Source organism: Bombus huntii, chromosome 15 (assembly GCF_024542735.1).
Source record: "Bombus huntii isolate Logan2020A chromosome 15, iyBomHunt1.1, whole genome shotgun sequence".
NCBI classification, from domain to species: domain Eukaryota; kingdom Metazoa; phylum Arthropoda; class Insecta; order Hymenoptera; family Apidae; genus Bombus; species Bombus huntii.
This window is the reverse complement of record NC_066252.1, coordinates 3,754,299-3,773,405: the sequence shown is the minus strand read 5'-3', so window position 1 is coordinate 3,773,405 and position 19,107 is coordinate 3,754,299. Positions and strand designations below refer to the sequence as shown.

The 19,107-nt window shown below is 35.5% G+C and overlaps 1 protein-coding gene across 2 annotated transcripts in view; it reads right to left on the bottom strand.

Annotated features, from left to right (window-relative positions):
- The window catches only part of LOC126873695 (tyrosine-protein kinase transmembrane receptor Ror), a 350,758-nt gene that overhangs the window by 30,182 nt on the left and 301,469 nt on the right, over positions 1–19,107 (bottom strand). For both annotated transcript variants that reach the window (XM_050634820.1, XM_050634822.1), the window contains exons 3-4: positions 17,496–17,706; positions 16,858–17,017 (exon numbers count right to left, since the gene is read on the bottom strand). In XM_050634820.1, the coding sequence (XP_050490777.1) occupies positions 16,858–17,017; positions 17,496–17,706 (371 nt within the window). The remainder of the gene's footprint in view (positions 1–16,857; positions 17,018–17,495; positions 17,707–19,107) is intronic.

The window sequence follows — 19,107 nt, the reverse complement described above, 5'->3', positions numbered from 1 at the left end:
TTTTCGAGGTCCGTGCCTCTTTCTCGATAAAACAGATAAAAATATTTCTCGTATATATTTTTCTTATTTGCTTTTGGAAATTATCGACGAGTTAATTAAAGACAATTTTTCCCTGAAACATAGTGTCTTTGTTTAACTTAGCATGGTAATAAAATATATCTATAAAGGTTTTTAAGCTAGTAAGGATTCCTAGAAGTAAAATTATTAATCTCGACTGTTCCGCAGATATTTTAATTAGAATGAAAAGAATATGGTAGTTTCTAAGATCTACGTGTTTTTATTTTTAACGCAATCGATAATTTATGTTTGTTTTAATATCTATGAATTAAAAAGTAGACTTTTTAGTTTAAAAACAATTTTTTCATAGTATTTTATTATCGTAGATGATCTTTCAAACATTACACAGGATATAAAATGCGTAAGCAGTATGTAAACTCTATGTAAACAATTCCATATATCCACGTATTCTGATATTACATTCTTTTTATTCCAATTTTCAATTATTTTCAAAGAATCATATTATCGATTTCAATAATCAACAACAATTTATCTGCAGATAAATATTTTCCACGAAGCTTAAAAAGGAATCTCGAAGGAAACGAATGAACGAATTTCCTCTAAATAAAACCCACAGTCTTCCTTCTCGGCCCAAAATAAAACACGTAAAATCGAGTGGCTATTTCACGCTTATTATTTCCCATTACATCTACCTTCGATCCAAAACAGCATCCTCGAAAAGTGTACCACGCGTTGCCGGATAAATGGCCAATCGTTAGTGGTGATTCTTGTCCGAAGATTACGGTGGTCCGAGGGCAGAGCATTAGCGCGTTATCAGTGCAATTTATAAAGTGAAACTTGGAATTATAGATCGTATACGATACGCTCGAGCGAACCAGGCAGGTAACCGAGCGCCTTAATAGGATAGTATCGAGTGGTTGCCACGATATTATTCTTTGCCACGTTTGATTACCATCGATTTGCATTAATCGCTGCCGATATTCAATGCAGTTTACCGGTGTATCGTGATTAATTCGAAATCCTCTGTATCTTGTTTCCGATTCAAAACGACCCCGAAAAAGTAATTTTGCTAATTATTTGCCACGGGGTTCATTTTATCGATTTCAACGATCTTAGGTCCTCTCGCGCGCAGTAGGCTATTATCAGTAAAATTTGACAAGTCACGAACTACCAATATCAATGAATCTAGAATACCAGTAACAAGCTTGATGATAGCGAAAAATTATATTGTACAAGTGAGTGTTTTTCGAGTCATCGATTAGCCTTAGTCGGTCCCTAATTGTTTCCATATTCGATACAGTTTAATTAATTCAAAATTCTCTATGTCGCATTGAGGAACGTTCACGGAAAAGACATTCTGGAAATTATTTGCTATAACATTCATTTGATCGATTTCAATGATTCTTTGATCTAATCCTGGTTCCTCTTGCACAGTTGGATTAATATTATTGGTAAAATTTTACAAGGCACGAACTACGAATTACCAATACCTGTCAATGTCTTGAACGTCACTAACAAGCTTGATAACAAAGAAAAATGATCTTTCACAAGTATTTAGAACGTTTCAGTCATTTTACTTACGTTTTATTACGTTATATATTACGTTTATTTTGGAAGATAATTACCTATTGCAGATAATTAGCGAAATTTTTCCTAAGATCGAAAACGTTTCAAACAACACGGTTGAACGCGAACCTGTCGATTCTTCGGGCACTAATTACGATAGGTCCAGGATCCTTGCGGTGTCTCGAGTGTTTAGGTGTGCAGCTAGATATCTGGAGTGTAATTTCACGCTCGTTGGGAAACGGAGAAGGGTGGAGAAGTGTAGGCTGGAAGAGAGAGAGAGAGAAAGAGAGAAGAACGGAGAAACGTGCGGTTGAAATCGAGTGCTTTCACGAGTCGAACCTCTCGACCGAAGGAAAAAGAGTTCTTGCGGTCGTCTTTAAATCGTGCGGCGGGGAACAAGTTCGAAAGCGAAGTTACATCGAAGTTAGGAACAAGTCCCTGACAGTTCTCGACGGTTTGTTAACCGATATTGTGCGGCTAGTCACGCTGCGCTTGCTGCCCGTCGAGAGAGCCTTTTCCAATTGAATCGTAAACAGTTCCCGCTTTAAAGAACTTTGCTCCACCCTCACCTGGTTCGAACGGTACTGAATTTCGATATGATCTACGTTTCACTTCCGTCCAGTGCAATGTATTGGCGCGACCACGTGTCGAGAAAGCGGAGTTTGACTCACCAACAATTCGGATAATATTGTTCGAAAGTTTGCACGTTTTTGAAAGTGCATAGATGGCGAGCGGTTGAGAGTTAAAATGGTTACATACTCTGACGGTGTTTATTATCCTGTTTTTATAGCTTGATGGTTTATAGAATTTTAATATTGGGTCGTGTAATAGTAACGAGTCTATTCGCCTTTAGACTTTAGTTATGGAAACGTTATTACATACTTACGTTAGTAGCAATAAGCAAACCAATAAATGAACAGAATAGATGCACAAAAATCTGTAGAAGAGTTGAAATGTTTTAAGCGAGCATTTTGGAAAACGTTCTCAAAAGTATTTTTTAAAATTAGGAAGAAGCTATTTTATCTCCTTGATTAGGTAGAATAAATTGAATTTAAAGTTAAAAAGTAATGTAAAATATTATAGGTAAAAGATAAATTATTATTGTATTCTGTATAATTTCGTTTAAATTTACTTAAATTTATCAGAAATACGTAAACATTCCCGGTTTACTAATAATATTACCAGCGTTATACGTATACATCAAGAAACTTTATTAGCCAGCCTATCCTTTATTCTTTACAGTTAGACGCATACTATATATCGAGCTGAAACATGTGATCAATATTCCCACATATCCGACGATACTCCCATTTTAAGCTCTTTTCATTACACGCAAGCACAGACGAACGCTTATAATCCGAGTACTTAGTACATACGTGCGATACTTTGTCCTGCAGCGCTAATGAACGATCAATACGATCGCAAAAGGGGAGAAAAGTTGGACGATTTACCGTGTCCACGCGAGTCCTCGGAAAAAAAGGACGAAGGGTATCCGAGCGGCATTAACGCGCCAAGTAGCGTAATACCGGTTATAAATTTTGATCGAACGAGATAAGCAGCCGTGGGTGCCACTATTAAAACACGCATCGCATCGCGGAAGCTAATTAAGATAAGGCGGAATATTATTAAGATTTAAGTTACATTCGGAACATTCGAGCCCGCAGTTCCGTGGCCATGGATACGCCCCTGGTATTCAGGTTTTACCAGTGCGGTTATCCGAAATTATCCTTGCAACCCCTCCGGCCTGGGGGCGCGTTGTGTGTTTCGTGTGCATTAAATGTACATGGAACAGATGCCCCCGATCCCCCACACGCACGCACACGCACACCTGCGGGCGAACGCTGCGGTTTCGTGTTGTTACAGCTACAGCTCGATTCAAGAGTTACATGTACGATATATACCCTCTGATCTTTATGCATGAACGATACATATACGGAAGTTTCGTCATTCTGCGAAGAATCAGTTTAATCGATGACGATACGATTTATATGTATATATTAGTATATCATATAATTTTATCGTATAATTTTCATTTTTATTCTATCGTAGAATTTATATTGTGTTATTATATAGCCGAATTTAGATACACTGATCGAATACTTTTGCGAGTAACTGCACATACCATTTGCTAACTATCAAAAAGAAGGAAGGGATACCAAAGAAAGAATAAGATGTGCGCGACATGTAGGTCGATCAAGGAGGAACGCAAGCTCTAGACGCGAGACATACGGCGAAGATCGAGCTTATCTGGAATCGCGGGTTCAGTCACGCCTGCCTCGAAGATGCTTTTGTGCCTCGGGCACGGCTTTAACTTTATGCGAAAGTTGGCCGAAGCTCGAGCCTCCAGCTCCAGCTGCAAGCTTCAATTTCACCGTGGACGTGCTTAACGAGAGGTATCTTGGTTTAATGATACGCCAGACGGGCCGTCTCTAATTATACGCCTCGAAATTTGTTAAGGAATTTATCGGCAAACTTTCCGGGGAGACCGTCTCGCTAGCTTGTTTCGCTGTTTGTTGTATTTACTGATCTTTTTATGGACAACCTTTTTATACTTCCAGAGGAATTTGTCACTCGCGCGTTTGGGAAAATAGCATTTTTTCCCAGCTAGTGCATTCCATTTTCAACATTCCTTTTATTGGTAAATCTCTTTTCATTAACGTGCTCGACCGGCAAATCGCAAGTTGCAAGTGCATCAGGAAACTTGCTAGTCGAAGTTTCCGTTTCATAGCAAGTACGGAGTTTCCAGGTAAGCTACTTAATCGTGGTTGACTGTAAATCGTAGGTGGTTGCAGCGTAGCCGATATTTCGTAGATAGGTATTACTCGCGGCCTGGGAAATGTATTTCGTAACGAGCATTGTTGCATTTCACGGCTACGATGTCTCGTAAATTACACGATTTCCCTGAGTCGTCGCTGATAACTGCTACTCGCTTCGTCGCGTTTAACGAAAATGCTTCGCGATCGCGGCGGACCACACTCCAATCGGTTTGTTACAATTTGTGTCTGGTTAACGAACCTTCCTACATTCTTCAAATTCTTATAATTTCTACCTTGTTTTTGTTTTAACAAATAAACGTATTGTTGCACGGGTGACGATTATCTTCCTTCGTGATTATCATTTATTTACAGTAACGACAATTAATTTATTTCACAATGTACATTATAGCAGGGCGCAATTCAAAATGCGTGTGTTTTCGGTACAAAATTGCAGGATCGACTGTTCTTTTCGACCTCACGAAGGTATTCGAACACAGAGAATAGCTATGAATATATTATGTGCATTATACGAAACTGTTTGAAATTTCCTTAGCATCGTAACGAGGCACGACTATCGTGATTATAATACTAAAATTTGTAGTAAATAAAACCAATCGAATATTGTATATAGAAGTTACAAGACAGATAGGTTTACAATTTAAAAAAGGAATTTGTATATAATATAAAATATTAGTACGGGGAGTTCCTCGAGTGCCGGACGTTTAGGGTTTCTCTTAAATAAATGAAAAAATATATATTTTATTCTTCTTATTCCGCGTTCTTCGTAAGTTAACGTAATTCTTAATATAATTTCCAGCAATCACAAATATAATCGTTAGAACACCCGGAAATATCGACACAATCTTCGTGTCTCCATTTTTCACAGTTCGAACAATGAATCCAATCTTTCTTCCTTGCTTTCCAAACAAACTACATACAAAACTTATTTTCTTTCTTATACCAAACATTCCATCATTTCCCAATTTTTTACCAAAAAATCTTTTACCTCGCAGTAAGCTTAGCCTCTCGGTATCTACTCTTTCACGTTATAAAATCTTATGGAAACATTAAATTAATCTACTTCATCAAACGTTTCAACAAACGTTACACAATTTTCACCGAAAAATTTTCCACCCCAATGTAATCTTCGCATCTGGATATCTCCAGAATTACAAAAGCTATCGAACCGGCGTATCTCGAGGTGTATTACTTTGGCTCATTGTATCATCGTGCACGATTCGGTATCGCGAATCGAAACTTGCTTCATTTCCCTCCTCTCTCTCTCTCTCTCTCTCTGCCTGGCATACTAAATAACCCTACGAAATCACGTTGGAATCGGGTGTGGAGGCTTTTCACCAAGGTCTGTGGCACATCCTCTTTCACGTTGCAGCTGCTGCAACGATAGAATCTTGCCCTCTACCACGTGAATACGTATGTATGTACGTCTCTTATCTGTATATGATTACACGGCTGTGTAGTTTGAAACTGCTTCTCTCCAACTTGCTTCACTGCCCTCACCAGAGTTTCTGCTAGTTCACCTTCTCTCCCACCCTCTCTCTCTCTCTCTCTTTCTCTCTTTATTTCTCTCTATCGTTTTTCTCACCCTTTTGTCTTTCTCGTGTTCTTCGATCGAGGACCTTCGCTCCTTTCTGTTTTCTTTCTTGATCGTGCCACGTACGTATATGTTTTTATCTTGTTAACCAGAGAATCGCGTGGATTTTAATGAAACACGTAGGTGGGAATGGAAGGAAAAATACGTAGGGCTGAGCTTGATCGTGTGATTAGATAGTCGATGAAGTAATTTGCGAAGCATGGCGTTGGCGAGTTGTTTTTGTTTCGTGTTCGGGGTGGAGCGCGTGTTTTATCGCCTTCGAGAGTAGGTACGGGGAGAATGATGTTTATCGGATGATGAAGATGTATTGCGACGTAGTTTGCAGATTTTTTGGTACTTCTACCTTTGATAAAGTAGAATTTGTAGCATAAAGGTTTCATTGCTTTTCATTGCTAAGGAAATATGATGGAAATTGACTTTACTAAACGATGATGTATAGTATACAGTGGTTTGTAAATTTGTTCGTAGCTTTATGTATATATATATACAATATGTAGAAAGATTAGCCAAAATCTGCAACCTTTCTATAAAGTTTCATTGTTTTACCTGAAAAGTGCTGAAATTCCAGGTTATTAAACGACGAAGATTTATACAGCTTTTTTGAAATTCTGCATCAGTTTTGTTTGGTTATGAAAATTTCGTGGAGCGAAAGTCATATTATCCTTCCTAAAAGCTTACTGGAAATTGAATTTATTACAGGATGAACACGTATACAAAGTTTTAAAAATTTTGCATCCGCTTTATGTTTGATTATGGAGATTTCATTGGCTTTTTTCAAAAGTAGCTGAAAATTGAATTTGTTAGGCGACGAATATGTACCTATTCAGCGTTTTTTTTTTTAATTTTCATCAGCTTTAAGATCAGGTTATTAAAAATTTGTGGACCGAAAGTTTCATCAACATTTAGAAGTAACGAGTGCTGGGGATCTAGTTGTTCTAGTACAACTTTGAATATAAAGTTCCTTTACTGTATAAAATACAATAAATAAATTATACAGAGAATTAATAGATTGCTTTTAAAAAATTCAAAGTTATATTTATCAAATAACCAAAATATAATTTTCACTGCATGGGGTTTTTTCAAAATTTTGCAATAATTTAATATTGAACGGTAAAAATCTTGTAAACTTTATATTTAATCCATTTTTCTCAGCCTTACAATTTTTCTTGTCTACGCTTTCTGAAAACTACATGTGTTTGCATTTACTCGTGAATTCTGCTCTTTCATTTCTAACAACGACTCTTTCTTCGTAAAATTTCCTTTGTCGGTGATATTCTTGCCGAAATACATTTCCTTTCTTTCAATTTTTTATCACGTCTCGGATAATACATTTTTCGTTCTTTAATCTGCTTTCTTTCTCCAGGTGTTTCGTCACCTCGATGATAAATCTTGTGAAGTTTAAATAAATTTTATTTCGCCTATCTTTCGTGTTGATCGAGTTTTAATGCCGTCCTTCTTTCACAGCTTTTTCTCGAGTCCCTTCATTTGGATAGTCACTTTGTTCCAGGCGTTTTTCTAGTTTCTCTTTTCTTCGTTCTTTGTGAGCTTCGCTGTGTGAACTTCCTTTCCATGGCTTTCCTCCCTTATTTCGTGGTTAGTCTTCCCGTGAATCTCCTCGCTCGATTCTTTCTGTTGACTGTCAGGAAACCTTTCTCTCTATGAGTTGTTGCATTTAGCCTCTGCAAATCTTCTTCTATGTGAATCTCTTTCTATCGAGTCTCTGTATCTTTTACATTCAGAATCCCTTTATGTTTCACATATTCAAAGTTCACCTTAAAATTTCTCTAATTTATTCAAGATTAACCAAACGATATCCAATTATATATTCTTAAATTAACGAAATTTAATTTAATTATTTTTATTAATTAATTAATAACAAATAATTAAATTACAAAATCATAATTCTTCACCCTGCTGCGTTCTTTCAACCATTACCGACCCAATTTTATTTTTCTACCATTAAAAATATCTTCAGCTTAAACGGAATTCTTCTTGAAATGCATGCTTTCTCGCTTTAGTTTTACGTTGAACGTCTTCTTGAAACATCATAAATGCTTTTCATTTGCTGGAATGAGAGCAAGATTGAAATATAAAACTTAGAAGACCGCAGCAGGGTTAAGAGTCCTTCATGTTATTGAAATGAATAAAACGTCATCCAAGAATAATCTTCTCGAATGGCAAAACTTTCGACAGAGATTTTTATTCGAAGTTCCGTTTCACCTTCTCCTTATCGATCTTCCTGCACTGTTTTAAAATTCCGCGTACCAAGTCCCTCTTCTCTCTGTTTGAATTTCTCTCCATTAAAATTTCTCCCTCCCACTCTCCCTCTATCTGTCCCGCTTTCAACTTTGTGTTCATCAGCTTGTCCGTAAATCGAACTGCCTTTGAGCAAGGAGTGCAACGCGAGCAGAAACGCGCATTCACCGTGGTACCGTTAATGCGTTCACCGGACGCGACTGTCTTCGGTGACAGGCGAACTTTTTCGATTATTCTCGGTGTATTGGTTTTTCGCGCCGTATTCATGATCTTATTGCAAGAATGCAGGGGATGGTTGCGCAGCACGCGACCGCGGAAAATTTCATCGCGCGACCTCGAGTTATAATGCCGTTGATAATGAACGCGTCGTCGCTGAACGAAATTTGTTTGCGGTGAACGCTGTTGCAGTTAATGTGTTTTGTTGTATGGTGTGATTAATGTTTAACGAAATTCTATGGAAGTAGTTTGCAGAATGTTGATTGCTTACCGGGTAGATTGCAATGTACGTGCATACTCTTTACAGTTTTGTACATTTAAAGTTGCAATTTGTACATTGTACATTCGTATTAATATTTGCAGACAGCGCTATCTCTGTATTTGTTGCCTCATATGAAAGAGGATGATTTAAATATCGTGCTGCTTGTTCTACATAGATTGAGAACATAGATCATTCGTTGTAACTTAACGTAAACAATTTTTCCTTGACAATAAAATTAAATTTGTACAATTTAATTTTCAACAAACAAGAAGCTTTCCTCCTCGTTTCTTAAATTGCATGCGGTCTTCTGTATATTTTTTAACGATCTCTGCTGCAATTAATAAATTTTATCATTTTCTCTATGATAAATTACAAGTTGCTTTTTTATCAAAACCAATATTCTCCCCTTTTCGTAACTTGATAAATTTCTTAAAAATATTGGCTGATTGCGCAAAATAATTATACGAAATAAATCTATTTCGCAGTTCGAACTGTTTCTATGAATTTGCTCGAACGCAAATGAGTGTCCGAATATTAAACTGAAGTAAATTTTTGTTAAAAATCGCTTGTACAATTAAACGTTATCGATAGAACGAAATGGTATACGTATTTTCAAGAAACAATAAATGATTTATATCTTCGTAGAATAAGCAACACGATATTTAAATTGTCCCCTCTTGTACGGAACAACGAATACAAAGATACTGTCATGTTCATACATTTTTTTATTAAAATACATTTTTCTTAAAAATCGGCAGTGTATCGATCACTGCGAATATTTACGTCTCGAAACATTTCCATTGAAAAAGAATCAGAGTCACATTTTCTACTTTACAATCTATCGATTAATCAATCATCCCTGTCACAAACGAGGCCATTTGCAACGAGAAAAGATCGAGACATCGAGAACTGTCTCCGTCATGGTGGAGAACGATTTTCCGTGGGTGAGGGAACCTTTTCAATTATTTCCGCGAAAATAGGCGGATCAAAGTTGCCAGCTGGCCTGGTCGGATTAATAATTCCAGAATTAATTAAAATTCGGCTAGAATGCCGTCGAAATAAGGGGCAGCGAAGCGAGAGTATCCGTCCGCCGGAATCGATATTAACCAGGACGGGTATAATTGTGAATTAATCGAATCAGCCGCAAAAACGCGATCCTTCAAATTCGCTGAATATCATTTCCAAATCATCGAGGAGTATATCTACACGCTCCACCGACCGATGCAACTCGAAAAATATGCCGAAAAATTGGCGGTTCTACAGGGTTCTTCAGAATCATGAAAAATGATAAAAATTGTACTTGATCACATTTTACGACTATTATTCATATCCCATAGAAAATTGATTTACGAAATGTATTACAGCAGAATTTCGTTCGTTCTTTAACTCGAATAAATTTCAATATCTATTCGGCCTTTGATACAAGAATTCATAGCTGAAGGCGAATTTAGACTTTAACACTTTGATGTGTATGCGAGTGATTCATCCACGCTGGGAGGTGTAAACTTTTCTTGCTAGAATTGCCCTTGCGGGTTTTCGATCACGTTCAGATCAGAATCCAATGTTGTTCATGGTAATAATCCTGTTCCGAAATCTTGAAACCATTTTTTTGTAGCGGCGGCTGTGTGAAAACTGTCCCATTGAAAATTTGTCTTTTCGTCTCCTGTTTCCATTATGAAAAGACTATAATTTGGCATGTAACATCTTCTGATATTTTATAGCGTTTAATCTACTCTTTACAAAAGCAATTTCACTTAATATATCCAGGAATGATCAATAGATTTTGGTGATATTGAAGAAATAGTGTGTTTCAGTCCATAATTATTCATAGCAGTATAGTACTCACTGAACGAATAATTTTCTCTGAATTTTCTGAAATTTTCAAGTGAACATCATAATAGTTATGTCTATAATAGCTATAATACGATCATCGTTGAACAGAGTAAAACGATAATTTCTAAAGCAAGAGAAAATACATGAGCTCATAACACCGAAAATGTATGCACTTTTTCAAGCGTTACAAAAATTGTTCTTGTTATAAGAAAGAAAGAAAATGAGAAGAAGCAGTTTTAGTTTTCTTTCGTTTTTCTTTCCCACTGCTTGTGTTCGTTTCACAGCCATTTTACCCTTCTCTCGTGCAAATAAAAGAATCGATTGTAAATAATAGAGAACTCGACGCGACTCGGAATTATATAAAAAATTATGGACAGTAACTTGAATATTCATCAACGTTGAACGATGAACGGTGAACGGGGACGGGTCGATCAGCGCGGAAAATTTCGCGAGATTCTCTTTCAATATGCAGAAAACATGAACGCTCGTGGAAGCCGGCGGTGACGCGTAAAATCGAATACAATTATTATGCGGGAAAGTTCTTTCCGTTCGGTGCGATAAATGATCGCTGTTTGTTTCTCTTTTACTCCCTTTTTTACTCTTGTAGTATTATTCTTTTAAATGTAGCGTTCCGTAGTTGCGCGTACACGGGCCTCGTTTGAATTTGTAAAATTGAAAATTTTGCTCGACTCAAAGCATTTTGCGAGGCTTTTTTACGATAGATGTTGTGTAAAGTATCCTTTCCATTGCAATTGGTTTCATCACTGAATCGTTTAATCATCTGTAAAGAGAACTTTGTTCGCTTCTGTGGAAAAGAGATTGCAATCAATTTCAGACTTTTACCTTGATTTGAAATGCAGAAATTAATAATCGTTTTATTTATAATAATTACTGCATAGAGTAAAATAATTATTATTAGAGAAAAAGGAAATAATAATTCCCAAATAATGTAATGATTATTAAAGGGTTGGTTTGTTGTTTTCGTGTGATAGTAGATTAATAAAGTATTACGGATTTAGTTAACAAATAACAAATCAAGAATAAGAGGAATAAATTAAAAAAAAGGATATATATGTATGTATAATTTTGTACTAGTGGTATCACAGAGGATTGCTTTATAAAAAAAAATCTTAAAATACTTCTAATAACATCCTGATAGGATAATAAATATCTAATTATAATAATGTAGCCACTATTTGTCGCAGCCTACGATATAATATATGATAATCTAAATTGCGTTTTATTACCGCGAAGTCACGGTTTTAAACGTTCCACGCGATACTATAACAAACACGTGAAGGTTCTTTAAAAGATCTCATCCGACAGATTAAAGTAAACACGAGAACTTGGGTGGCAGGGTTTCACGATAACTAAGTGTTCAGCCTCTTCGTTAAAAACTCGATGGCAACGTGGATAAGTGAATTAGGAAAGTGCAGGTCGGACGTCCTTTTAGCGTAGCCATTTACCTTGTCCAATTTTCCCTTCTCTGTGCATGCTACATCATTGTTTCTGCGTAAAAGGTTGGCGAAGAAGGTGTCTGAATATTGTACATTTATATACTTTGTATGATTATTTTTTAATTTTATTCATATTATAATCATTAGATTTCTATTTCGTATCATCTTAAATATTCCATCTTATCTTTTCCTTTCTTTTTGTTAAAAACTTCAAACATACCTCAAGTCTACTTTCAACCACTAAACTCACCCTTCTATCTTTCCAGATTTCACGACGCTCCTACGTTCAAAAAAAACCTCATTTCACCGCAAGGAATCAATGTGAGCCACTTACCAACCTCTTCCTAAATTACATGTAATCCAGTTGCCCGCATTTCCAAGGGACGGTACCAGCCCTGAGTTTCGAACACACGTTCCAGTTCCGCCGAATACTTCTTCAACAGAGCGTTACCTCTTCCCATTTAAATCTCCGTCACAGCTGTAGTGGCGCTTTACTTCACGAATCATTACGTTCCACGCCACTTAAACAGGTCAACACCATCCCCCGAAAGCAACACCTTGCCATAAAAGGCCCACTGACGCTCGCGCGCAACGCAAACTCGTTCCGATCGTGTACCAGCGGCAAACAGTTTCGACACGGCTTATTAGGCCCGCCCTGAATAATTGAGCACCGTGTTAATTAACTCGACTTCTCGCCCCTTTTCGAATTAAACATTAGAGAAAGAGAGAAAGAGAGAAAGAGAGAGAGAGAGGGAGAGAGAGAGAATGATGCGATGAGCGACGTTGATCTCCAACCAAAAACCATCCAACGATTAAGTTCGTAATTGCGAAGTCTTGTTTACATTAAGCAAGTAAATCGACGTTGGCAGTTTGATTACTTCGGGTGATTTTCAATTGCTTTTTTATCTTGTTCTTTCTTATCTATCTATCTTTTTTTATCGACATAAATAAATCTTTGAGATTTGTGGAGATATATAAAAGGATCGTTAACGACATTCTATTTGGCTTAAAATATTTAAAATATTAAAATTGTCCTTTCATTTTTTGTTCTTTTAGTTACATCTACTTATTTATATAGAGCCTCCTTAACTTGTTAACAAGTTAATAGTTTAATGTGCGATATTAAATAACACAATAATACGATATCGTATGTACGATGTTAAATACAAAATCTCTGTGCCATATTTCGCTCAGCAATTAAAAGAACATGCATTTCTGAAAAACTAATACTTTTGAATCGCGTCGTTTGTAAATGTAATTAAACCACTATCTATTCTATCCTATTCTATAGTAAATAATTTAATAACAGAAATTCATCCTATAAAATTTCACCACTCTCTGTTCCATTCTTCTCTTATCATTCGGTTTTCGTCTAGTCGAAAAAAAAAGAAAGAAAGAAAGAACAAATAAATAGAAAATGAACATGCTGCCGAAACAAAAATCTCCCAGCAACTTATATCGAGACTGAACTTGTCAAACAAATCATTGCCAGGATTTCCACTGAGGCTCGTATCAACGACGCGTCCTCTCAAAGGATCAAAAACGAGGGGCGCAGTACGGGGGATCGAAACGAGTGGAAAGAACTTCGAATCTTGCCGGATCGGGGAGGAGAGTACTAGCAGAGTTTGACTTGCAGAGTGCTAATATTAAAGTTCCGCGTCGCCAAGGGTTTCCAAGGCTTTGGCCATCGGGTCCATCGAGGGGCGACAAGCGAAGAAACGTTCTCCTCCGTGCATCGGCCCACTCTCGCTGCCGATTAGATTAGAATTTGTTAGGGGTGTCGGCCGGTAACTTCGTCAGAGGAACGCTGTCAGTTTTGTTTCATCGCTGGCGGGCAAGGCAGCGTTTCGAAAGTTCCTCTCGCGCGAAATTCCTCTTCGAGACACCGGGCGAAAACTTTCCGGCTGAATACCGACTTATAAGGGACGACAAGCTCCACGGGGATGAGGCTGAATTAGCCCTGGCATCGGCCTTAATACGCCTTCGAAGCTTGTTTCCTTCGCCCTTCTTCTTCTCATTCTTTCTTGTTTTCTTTTTTTTTTTTTTTTTAGGAGAAGGGGGGACATTTGTGTCTCTGTGGTGGGGAATATGACATTCTTGGGCTTGTCGTTGCGCTGAAAAATTTAGAATAAGGTTGTAATTTGTCCGTTGCTTCATTCGTGTTTACAATCTCAGTATAGTTTTGAAGGTACGCGATGAACGTGTTAAGGTGGATTTTGCGAGACTTTTAATAGATAAATTGGAATTTTTCGTTCTTGGAAAGTCGTGTATAATTAACGTTAGGATATACACGATAATTACAATTCTTTCCATGGTATACTTTGTTCCATTCTATTCTATAGAAGATTATATAATTGAACAAGAAAAATTCTTCTGATAAAAAAGATTGTATTTCGAAATAGCACAAAGAGTATCGAAAAACAACACTGAGCTTTCCGTACAGGAAGCAACGTCGTACATTCTGCTCAATTCAATTCTCTGTTCGGAGAATTGAATTCGCGGTACATCTTGCAGCTTCTTTGGGCCGAAAACAATGGTGAGAAGAAACTCTAACAGCCTGGAATTGGAAGAGACTCTTAGCGGTACAGCACGGTTCTTCCAACGTTTCAAGCGTTGGCGACACATCCGTGAAAATAGATTAGAACTTGTTGATGGTGTCGCGTTTGAACTTTGTTGGAAAACGTGGTAGGCCTGTTCTAATTACCACCGTACACGGAAACCGTATACAGGAGCTATTAACACGCAGGTGTGCTGTGAAAGAGATAGTAGAAACGAAAGAGGTTTAATTGCGTTCGTGTTGCTAAAACTTTTTAATTCTCTACTTTTTTTTAGAGAAACGTTGCAAATATTTGGTCACTTTATTTGGAGAATAAACGTCAGGAATCGATAAATGAACATAAATTTTTCAACAGTGTCTAGAAATTGTGTGTTGCAAATTATGTATTACTATACAAAATAATGCAGCGATCGATATAGCGACCAGAGACAGCGTAAATGTAAAGTTTAAATTACAAAATTTTAATTAAAAGCTAATAATAAAATTCATTTTATCTACTGGAAAATAAATAAAAAGCAAACTAAACATTACTATAGAATGTAAAATAAGTAATTATTATATGTATATATATTCTTTGGATAATAAGCGAACACAAGTCTAGAATAAAATTCAGAAAGTATAATATATATTACGAATTATTGTACAAGAACGATGCGCAGTAGATGTATCATAATAACTAAAAATAGGGTAAAAGATATTTAAAGTTTTTATTGCCTAATTCATTTTGTGCAATATGCATGGAAAGTGTCGATATTTTTCTATTAAACTAATAATTCTGTAAAGTGACGACTTTTGTAAATAAATTGAGGTTTCTCGAGTAAGCACTCGTAAAATTTTGGCAGTAAAGTAAAAGTTAATTGATAAACTGACGGACGTAGGAATTTGCATCTTAGAAAATGGTGTTTTCGTACGTATATAGTTTCATACATCATGAAGGCACTTCATTTGGTTGCAATTCGCTAACTTTGCGTGCAATGTGTTTCAGAAGCAGATGCTTTATGAGTTTACGACTTGTCAGAACGTTTGTAAAGAGCACGAGGAATTTCCCTGCACGTCGCATCCTCGTAAACTTGGTCATGAAATTGCTACTGGGAAATAGTTAAATAAACTTCATTGATGACAGATAAATTCGTACTTATTTTAGCGTTTTCATACGTATGGATTTTTTATAAATATTTCATTCATATAAACATCTTATGATTCAACCCACATAAATATTTGGTACTTCTATAAAATGTTATAACATTTTTATGAATATTTAAATGAGGAAAAGAGAAATCTATGATTTCTGACATCTTCAAAATAAATAAGTAGCTTTAATGTATTACTGTATATGAAAGAAAAATTCTCATATTCATACAATAATATTATATTTCTCAACGATTAAAATTCAATGAATTCAATGAATTGAATATTATCTCTGAATAAAAAATACACTAATATTGGTGAAATTGTGAAATATCCTTTATCTATTTTTTATATCTACTATATTTTATTGTATTAATGAAAGAAATATTATTTTGATTCGCTATGTGTACAGCAACATGTATTTTTAGAAAATAAATAAAATATCTTGAAATAATTTAAACAATATTCTAATGTTTCAAGTTTTGCCTTATTCGAAACATTGTCCCAAAAAAATGGCCAAAGTCGGCGTTTCGACGTTTTTTTCTCTAAAAGGAATCAGTTTGCCCGGGGGAATCAATTTCCCCTCACGTCCTCGCCGAGTAGACGTCAAAAGGGAATTTCGATGAGTCGAATTGACAGCTTTACGATCCTCCGTTAAAGCTTCCTATATTTCGCACGTCTTCGTTCGAGATCACGAAAAGCTTTTCTTCGTCATCATAGATACTTGTTCGAAATCGTGAAACGTTTACCCACGGACTGAATTCGAACTCTCCGATTGAAGAACAAAGATACAAATACATACATATTTAGTTTGATGCAAACAAATAGATTCACTGATGATCGTGTCTGTAGAAGAAAGCTAAGATAAATCTAGTTTTTCGTATCAATACAATTGAATTTTGTCAGTGTTATCTATCTTTTATTCTTTAAATTTTGCCCTTTCGAGTTTTAATCTCGGTTTTATTTCTTCCGAATTTTAGTTTTTGATCTGGTTGCAATTTTAATCTCGTTTCTAATTGTTCGTTATTCTAGCTGATTTCATATTTCTATTATTGAATGCTTTGTTAAGTGACAATACTCCTATATCTTTCAAGTAAGTTTAAACAAAGATCTAGTAAATAATTGTTGAATAATTATTATTGGTGGATAGTTGTACAAATATTTGGTAGGATATTTTTAATTCATATTTGACTCACCGTGTCTGCTTTTGGACGAATCGACGCGAAGGGTTCCTTCGCTTTGGATCTGATCCTTCCCATTCGTTACACGACAAGCATAGAACCCTATGTCAGAGACATCTAAGTTGACGATTTTTAGGCGGCTTCCGGCGATGTTCTTCGCAGCATGTTCATGTGTCTGAGGAATACAAATATTTTCTCTTTATTTTCCTATTCACATTACATATATATGTATAATAAAACATATTTAATAAACAATAACATAAAACAAGGCTAGAAATAGTAAAATATTTTTGATGTTATTTCAAGATATTTTATCTAGTATAAACATGATCTATACTTTGGTACAACGTACTCCATCTACATAGGTATTTCTACATCTCATATTCATACATACATATTTCTGCATTTGGCCAATGTAAAGCACAAATTTTTAACTCTCCTGTTCTCACTGTAGTCTCATGGGTACATGTTTATAATTACGAAAGTTAGAATGTTATTCTCATTAGAAGTTACGTGTAAAATTGCAAATATTCCTAAAAAGTCCTTTTATTGTATAATGTTAGGTTATTTGTACGAATTTTTTATTTGCCGTTTATTTCGTATTTATAATAGGAGGAAAAGTTAAAGGTAAATATTTGTCATTAATAAATTACCTGCGCAGGTATCTTCTTTATAGTGATCTTGGGCCGCTTTTCTTCGAGAGGTGCTTCGTTTTTGTACCATTTGATTCTAGTTGGCGGAGGATCGCCGACAACCTCGCATCGCATGTGCACTACACTACCGGCATCTCTCGAGATATTAGTCAAAGTGCGTATGAACTTTAACGTGCCACTTTTGGCTCCAGATACAGCTTCCATGTCAGTTCTATAAAGTAAAAGAACAATAAATTAAAACACTTCATATACGATCAAAATAAAATATTCTTATATCTCTGACGAGGTAAGTATCACTAATATGTTACCAAACATTATGGTATTTAAATATTTCAAAATAACAGATCGGTATTTAACTTTGTTTATTTCCTTAGATGAAAGGTCTTATAAAATGTATAACTTTATAAATACTTTTAAATAAATCACCATTTTCTATCGTTATAAAATTGCAGAATAGTATTAGGCTGAATAATAATTTATTAGATCGAGTAGGAAATTCAGTCGTGTTTCCTCAAAAGAGTACGTTGAGCGCTGTTAATTAAGTCTTTAAACAACTTTTATAGCATTCTTCGAAATGGTATAGAATATATGCAAATGATATATATATAGTAAAAAGTGAATAAATTTATTAATCAACCCAAAGTAGTATTCTACGTAGAATATTGTAAAATATTGTATATTTATTTCGTCATGTTTGCTGCGCCAGCGAAAATGATAATAACCAAGGTTACGCCATTAATCATTCTTTAATATGATTTTAAAAAGTAAACTCCGACAAGTATACGCTGATGATACATGTTTTCCGAGCACCCGTTGGAGTGCTCTCATTGAAATGTATGAGCAACATGTTGTCGCGAGAAATGGACCAAAGAACGCTCAGGACACACGGGTTAAATTTTTTATCAGTCAACAGTTTACATGCTCCGTTTAGCATGATTACAGGTGTAGAGTGAAGCGACATATCAAAAATTCAACGATTATTATACCTTGTATTTGGATTTTTACAACGTGTAAAGCCCTGGCGCGGGAAAACATTTTCCACCATGACTGGATATTTGTTACGATGCCTCTTACACAAGCATATTACAAGCGTTGCCTGGAAGCATTTATTAAAATGCACAATAAATCGTGCCGCTTAAAAATATTTCGTGTTTTAAAAGCCGCGTAATGGCATATAATATTATAGAAAAAAAGGAAAAATAAAAAATAAAATGGATACACGAAGTAGGTTGTAAAATTAATATAAAAATAAAATCGAGTTGCTGAAATTAGAATTTTCGAAAATAGATATGTAATTTGAAAGACTTCGATTTTCAGCGAATTTTGTTAAAAAATGAAAACAGTAAATAGGTGAATAAGTTAAAAGATAAAAGTAAATTGCTGCAATTAAAATTTTAGGGAACAAATGATAAAATTGAAATACTTAAACTTTGAATTATTTTTATTAAAATATGAAAAATATGTATATGTAGGTCTGTTCGTCTGTTTCGATCTAAATTATTCGTTAAAGGAAAAGATATTTTATATTTTTCTTTTTTAATAATCTTTTAATGTATACATTGTTCGATATTGTCAATATAACACATCAGTCTAAAAAATATTTTTATACTTC